General features: G+C 37.1%; 1 protein-coding gene across 1 annotated transcript; it reads right to left on the reverse strand.

The window, feature by feature from the left end:
* Window positions 1-525: 525 nt before the first annotated feature.
* LOC114649532 (interleukin-23 subunit alpha-like) lies at window positions 526-7,338 on the reverse strand. Its single transcript, XM_028799025.2, has 3 exons — window positions 7,241-7,338; window positions 4,600-4,728; window positions 526-779 (listed from the first exon to the last, which is right to left on the reverse strand). Exons 1-3 carry the CDS (start codon window positions 7,310-7,312, stop codon window positions 591-593), a joined length of 390 nt encoding a protein of 129 aa, XP_028654858.2. The 5' UTR covers window positions 7,313-7,338; the 3' UTR covers window positions 526-590.
* Between the last annotated feature and the right edge of the window lie 526 nt (window positions 7,339-7,864).

The following is a 7,864-nucleotide window of genomic DNA, read 5'->3' on the forward strand; positions in this document are numbered from 1 at the left end:
ACACAACATCCATTCTTTGACTTCAACAAGCATGCCTGATATGAACATTAGGAAAGCAACACTTCTTGGAGTGTTTTGAGGTATCATCCTCAAGGTGAAACACTCATCTTGGTCTGAGAGCATATTTGCACATCAATATCCTGGACTGAGCAGATCATGTTGAGAACTTTTTCACCTAATCTAGTGTTTGATCTGCTAGTTACCAGCAACATTCACACTTCTCACTTCAGTAGGGTCTCTGATTTTCACCATCATGTTCTTACGTTTCAGAACAGAAAGTACAAATAAAAGTACCTTTCAGGAATGTTGTCATAAGCAGTAAAGATAACTTCAGAATTGTCTAAACTCTCTAACGGCTAGTAGGTCAGTGCAGAGTGTGAATACTCATATGAATATCCACAAAACATACGCATAAGTATTAGAGTCCATGATTTCTGATAACGGCAGATTTTAAATTGGCTTTGCTTTTTAAATAGGTTTCAGAGATCGGGTAAAGTCTGTAAAATTGTGGTAAATCCTCCTTTAGTAAAATGAAAGTGGGCATGTGTTTAAGGACCCAAGTGATTTTTTATGTGGGGCTGTGAAATTTCTTACTGTAAACCACATCCTAAAAAGCTGTTGTCATCCTCTGTATGCTTGGCAGGGTCTCCGGGAGTAAAAACACGGGCAGCAATTGATGAGAAGGACGTGAGCCTTTGAAGGACTGCTTGCGGTAAACTGTGGCACATCCATGCTTGCACCTCACCCATTTTTTTCCCAGACTCATTGATTCCACGAGCCTATAAAAAGACAGAGAAATAAAAGTAATTCAATTTAAGATGTCTGAACAAGGATATATTAAGAAAATGACCTAGAATAGCTCCATGTGCAAAAAAAAAAGAAATAAAAAGAAAGAAATTAGTTCAGTTAAACCCATGAATTAAAAATTACTGCTGAAATTTTCACCTCCAAGCACCACAAAGAAAGAGGCAAGTATAAAATAGACGTGATTGATTGATTGATTGATTGATTGAATGATTGATTGAATGAATGAAAGATTGATTGATTGATCTGAATGAAGAGAGCTGAAGTATTTAACTGTGTGTTGTGATGGACTGTCAGCTTTTCATCTCTTCAAACTGATGAAATCTGAGCAGTAAAGTGTCCATCCATTCATCTGCCTGTTATCAAACCTGCTTCTGCAAGGCAGGAATCAACCCAGTTTGAGATCTCAGCCCATCACACACCCAAACAAAACCAGAGTCACTAGTAAATTTAAAACACACTTCTTTCGGATTGTGGGAGTGAACTGGAATACTTTAGGAGAACATGCAGACTCCATGCAGATAGTGATTTGAACATGACAGTCCATTGATACATTACTGTTTTTGACATGGAACTTTACTTTTATGTAACCTTATGTATGTTTTAGAAATAAAAGGAAATCCGTATGAAAGTACAGTAGAATGTTTTTGTCACTGGTGCGCCTCACCCTCACAGTCAAGTTGGTATCATTTGTCACACAATACAAAAGGAAGTGAAACCTGCTGAGATTCACCATAGGGTGTAAAAGATAAGTAAGCTTTTTGAGTATTCGTCTTGCGGAATCTTTACAGACCCCAAGTCATCATGCACTGTGGCATGTGTATATCCAACGTAACGGTTTTCTCTGAAGAGTGCATTCACCATGCCGATGTGGGCTTGTGTGCGTGATGATGATGGCCACCCGGACTGAGCTTCGACGGTTATACTTGTTCTTCCCACTTTAAACCATTCTACCCATTCATAAACATTTTGTTGAGTCATGCTGTTTTCACTTCGATAATGCGCCAACATCCTTTGGTGAATTTAAGTACGTTTCACTCCCACTTCCCAAAGAAATCTCACTGCACACTGTTGTTGAACAAGCGGAGCATCTACGTTCATTTGACTTTGGCTTTAACTAGAATTGAAACGGCAGAGCGCTGCCCATGTTCGAACTACCCATAAGCCATTGTCAGCTTCTATCCGCTGAGTAATTTTCAAACTGTGTTCACTTTTTGATTTACATTCGTTATATATAAATCTAAACCCCCCAGCTCCCCATGTGTTCATTTTATCCACAATTCTGCGCCAATGCCGACATGGGTACTACTACAATTCCCATTAGGCCATGCGATGAAATCATCAAAATCGGAATGTCATCAATGATATCAGCTTCTGTATCTTTTATATACATTATCTCGTGAACCACTATGGAATAGCAATTTCATTGTCTACCTGGATTGCAGCGTTCATCCCGCAGTACGTCTTTCTGTTCAATCTGGATTGTGTTACAAAGAAAACCGTCCAAATGGAAAAAAGTTACAAACTAAATAGCTTTATCGTTTTTAGGGTTATGCTATTTGTAGTAACGTTTTATATTGTGTTTTATTCAAATTATATGACAAATGTTTGAGACAAACCTTAAATGAACTGTTAAGGTTGAGTCTGAGGTGAGATGTATAGGTTGATCATTAAAAGAACAACATTCTTATCTAATAATTCACAGGTGTCAAACTCAGATCTTCGATGGCCCACATGGCTGCAGGTTTTCGTTCAAACTACTTTCTTAATTAGTTACAAGTTATTCCTAATGTCAAAGATATATTTTGCTTTAATTGTAAATGACTTGCTCTTTAAGTTTGAGAACCCCTGATTGTTCTTGTTTGTTTCTGAATACACCACCAGTATGTTTTCTGGTCCAGACCAGATCATTATTTCCAATACCTTCACTTTATCTTAAAAAAAATGTCATCTATTATGCGCACTAACTGCCATGATCAACTGCTATTCAAAAGGTCAACTGTTCATGCCGGCAAGGTATATGATCAAGCGTGAGCTTCATTTTAGTGTTAAAAATGTCAACACGTATACTGTCCACCTGCATGCCGAAATACCATGCAACAACCAGCTTTAAGTGTTTTTTGAAAAAATACAAAGAAACTTAAAACATGCACAGAAATTATCTGATGGCACCTTTATTTTTAAGAGTGGTAAGTCCGCGTGTACAATTAAAGTAAATTCAAAAATAGATAAACAGTCTATAAGGACTCGAAGCCCAGCTGGAAGTAAAACTTTTAGCCAATACTTGTTAATTTTACATAGCGCCTCACAACGGAACTTTCGACACTGCACAACATTACATTAAAAGGCAACACAAATAAAACAAGCCTTAGAGGATTTTTCAGAATACTTCACAACGTATTTCAGTTGGGTAGTAAATACCCAAATACGTAAAATAAAGCACGAGTGAGCTAGAGAGCTTTTGGTGAATGGAATGATTAGGAAACAACGGGACAACCCGATGATTACTCCAGTCGTTTTCCATTCATTCCTTGTGACCACATCAGTTGGCTTCAAGCGAAAACTGTCGATTAACTGTTTTGCAAACATCGTTGACTATATGTCAAGTGGGCGAAGTGAAGGATTTTCAGTAAATGTTCCTGCCAAGTGCCTTTACTGGAATAACAGGTGATAGAGTGTCATTTCTTTACCGATGAGAAAGAATAAGAAGATAACAATGCAAACTCTTAACGAAGATATCTCAAAATCACGAAAATTAATGTAAGCTGTAAATAGGCTATATTTGTTTATAATAAAATAAAGGACGTTGTTAACATTCACTTTAAATTATTTTTCAAAATCGAACATAACTAGAATATTTTACCGAGGATAAATTAAAAAATCGAGCTCGCTGCTTCAATACAGGGTGTTGCGGGACCATAATCGGTAGTTAGCACTTTTCTGAAGAGCTGGCACGCAAAGCTGAGTGGGTCTCTTGACAGTAAAACTGCCTGTTCACGAGATGGGAGGCAATAGCGAACAGCAATCGCTACCATCTGCGCCCACCGTATTTCATCACCCCCATCAAAATGTATGTGTTCATAAATAATCAATCAAAGCAGTGAATTTCTGAGGTGTTTAAAATTGGTTTAAAATGGATACAGAAGGAAAATGTACTAGTAGCCTACTATGACTCCGTCATGACATTAAAATGTGCAGATTTGAATGAAGGCGAAACAATTAGCGACGATGGTAAATGTGCACTGCGCTGTGTGTTTTAACTCACATTAGTACATCATTTGCTCTTTGCATTATTGTTGGTTGGCAAATATGTCTGGCGGCTAAAAAGACTGTACAGAAACGCAGTGGTTAGCTTCGCCGCTTCAACACCCGGTCCTAAAGTTCTTGAGGAGCTTGCAAGTTCTTGTTGTGTTTACGTATATTGTCCTCCTATATGTCAACAATGATATATAGTTCATGTTTAATGGCGAGTCCAAACTGACTGTAAGTGATTATCTGACGCTTTGTCCAGGGCTCTTTCCTGTCTGTGCCCAATGCTGCCTGGATAGGCTTCCCCTCCCTGTGACCCTGGACTACTGTGTCAATATTAGGTAATCTAACAACCATGCAGATGCAGATTCAAACAGACAGCTACTCGTTCAGTACTTTCTGGAAATGGAGAAGTCGAAAAATAAGGTACAGTAAAAATGAAGCATTCATAAAATGAAGTTAGCTGCCTATCATCTAATAGAATCCTGCAGCGACATTTAACCTCATTTGATTACCAGCATTTACAATCACGGTTTAAAAACCTACCTTCAAATGCTTCTGCAGGTATAACATTTCTTCTTTAAGGTCACTATTATCCCAGTCACAGGAACCGCCCATCTTCTCAAACAAGCCTATGTATGTCTGCAAAATTGTTGAAATCTTCGAGAGACAGAGCTGGAAATGAAATGAGAGTACAAGACGGTCAACCACGTCTGCGAATGTGCATTATAATCGTAATGTCTCACTAAGGAACACAATGTCAGGTATTCCGCAGGTATGTCATTATTTGTCATACTGTATACCAGAATCAGTCTTAGTTAATTTTCCATACAAATAATTGTTCATCGTTGTTGTTACAATACTCCCTTTTGTAACAATGCTTATGTTCATTATATTAATGGCTTTACTGTTGTTTCTGTCACTGGAGAAAAATATATTTAGGACTGAAGCTATAAGCATTTCTTTACGCACAGAGTTGTGGAAATCTGAAACAAACTACCGAGACATGTAGTTCAAATGGAAACCTTTACAAAATTTGGAAAGTTGCCGTATTGCTATTAAACGACCCTGACGGGCTGATTGACCTCCACTCGTTTGTCAAATTTGTTATGTTCTTAGTCCTGCGGTGGGCTGGCACCCTGCCCGGGATTGGTTCCTGCCTTGTGCCCTGTGTTGGCTGGGATTGGCTCCAGCAGACCCCCGTGACCCTGTGTTCGGATTCAGCGGGTTGGAAACTGGATGGATGGATGGTTATGTTCTTATGTACGTAACAGAAAAGCCTCTGGCTCTGCTCACAATTGCACCACCTTGGAAATGTCAGTATCTCCTACTATAATGACCACTAACAATCAAATACACATACACAATGTGCTGGTCTTAAAAATGAAAGTTTGAATCGTTCAAGAAATATTCAAACTCAAAACCATGGATCATAAAACTCCTTAAACCTATGAAAAAAAAAACACAAGAGAACGGGATGTGATAATTTAAAAATAATTTCCGACCGTACTGACCGGTGCTAAACGGTTGCATAAAATCGTAGTCTCTGAAGTTGATAAACGCCGAAGCATCCTGAACTAATAAAAAGTCGTCAGAAGGCGTTCACGACAGACTCCAATAACATTCATTTTATTGGACCGGTCCGATTTTTTTTATATGTTTTACTGTCTATTGTACACCTTCTCATCGCCGTCTTACATTAATTTAAACAAAAAAAGTCCCAAACACGTCCAACTAAAGTATAATAAAATAGCGCTCCCCGAATCTCTGATCGCAACTGGGTAATTAATGTGGGTGTGCTGCTGCCTTGGTGTTGTTTCACGAGGATTCATTTAATTAAAGAAAGTACTACGAGATTTGTCTTAAAGAATAAAGAATGAAAGAATGTCTTCTTTCAACAAACTTTCATCGAAGGCTAGGGCGATTGTTTTATATATATATATATATATATATATATATATATATATATATATATATATATATATATATATATATACACCATACAGGGGAGAAACACATCTGTGTAACTGTCTGATCGATTAATTTTCTGGATGCAAAAAAAAAAATAACAAAACATTACATTTAAGAAATTATTCAAAAATATAAAGCAGACATTCATATGTTGAGGATTTAGTCAAGAATGTGATAAAGACATGAATAATAACTTTATCGTAAAGCCACATTGACAGAGATGACTTATAATAATTGTACGCTTAAGCTGAGAAACCGCGAGATGTCAGTTTTGAATAAAGTGAGGACACTCGCATCGACAGAAATCACATTTTACTTGAATATGACTTTTTTTTTCTCAGTACGCTTTATAAGAATGTGGATGGCTATGGTTTAACTACACACATAGACACACGATCTATCTATCTATCTATCTATCTATCTATCTATCTATCTATCTATCTATCTATCTATCTATCTATCAAGCAGCGCTACATAAGTTTCCCTCTGATGATTATTCGGAATATTACAGTAACTTTATTTCTCAATTATTTTGAATATTAATGAGTTTTGTACAGTAAGATGCAATATATATAGAAGCGAATGTCTCTGCATATAGCTAGAAATCCAAATCGCAAATTTGTCAGAAGGAAGGACCCACGGTCTCTGATATACCAATTCAACCAGACGTACGTTTAACTGGGACACGGTGCAAGTAAGATTCAGGGCAAATGCTAAGAGTGCCAGAGAACTGGCTAAATCGTGGCTATCAAATGAAAACGCCATTGACAGATACTTGGACATGAATTCTGCATATGCAGGCTTAAAAAGAAGAACATTATTATTATTATTATTATTATTATTATTATTATTATTATTATCCATCCATCCATTTTCTAACCCGCTGAATATTATTATTAAAAATTTTAAGACCAACACCCTCAGAACCTCACCTTACTAATCCACCACACTTTTCTTTCTAACGAGTCGTATTGAGTGACTATTTGTCTATCATCTTAATTGCCCAGGGATTTTGTCAATGGAGCTAAGTCAGAAGCAAATCGTTTAAAGAGCGAAACGGTTTACTTTAAGCTGCCTTAAGCATTGTGCATGGCCATGGGCATATTTCTAGTACAGAATATAGAAACTGAACAAGAATACAGAAGGATCAAATTCATTGTTTTCTGGATCTTTGTCAGTACTGTAAAGGAAAATTCGCCTGCCATCGTACACTTACTTTAGAGTTCGATCGAAGGCCAGCAGGATCACACCTGTCTGCGGATTCGATATAAGGAACACCTTCCATCATGACAGCCTTCACTTTAACGTCCTGCATCTGGGAAAAGAAGAAAGAAATGTGAAACGGGTCTCAACAAAATGTGATCTAATTCATGGTGTTTCCACGCCTTTATAAATAAAACATTTCACCGTTATCTTTCTAATTATTTTGACCCGGCATTTGCACGGTCTGACATTTGTATTTTTTACACTTTGTATCATTCCCACGAACGTCCCATGCCAAAACAACATCGAGGTGGCTTTAAGAACACTTCGAAATCTAATGATATGGACTTTTTTAACCTCAACAGCTAGGTATGCTTTATATATCTGTTTTGTTCATTTTCATTTTTACCGACCCATAAAATATGATTAAATAGCGCGTTTTACCATGAACAATGCATAATGAATTAAGGTACTCTAAATTGAATTATTACTGTTGGATTTTTTTTCAATTTTGAATGGGTTAAATCTTAAAACAAAATCCTAACCATAAAGAGAATATATAACATTTTCATATTTGTGCGAAACAGAGAAAGTTTCTCGACCGAAGTTCCCATCTGTGATTACCTGGGCGATCATG

This window comes from Erpetoichthys calabaricus, chromosome 3 (assembly GCF_900747795.2).
Source record: "Erpetoichthys calabaricus chromosome 3, fErpCal1.3, whole genome shotgun sequence".
Taxonomy (NCBI): Eukaryota; Metazoa; Chordata; class Cladistia; order Polypteriformes; family Polypteridae; genus Erpetoichthys; species Erpetoichthys calabaricus.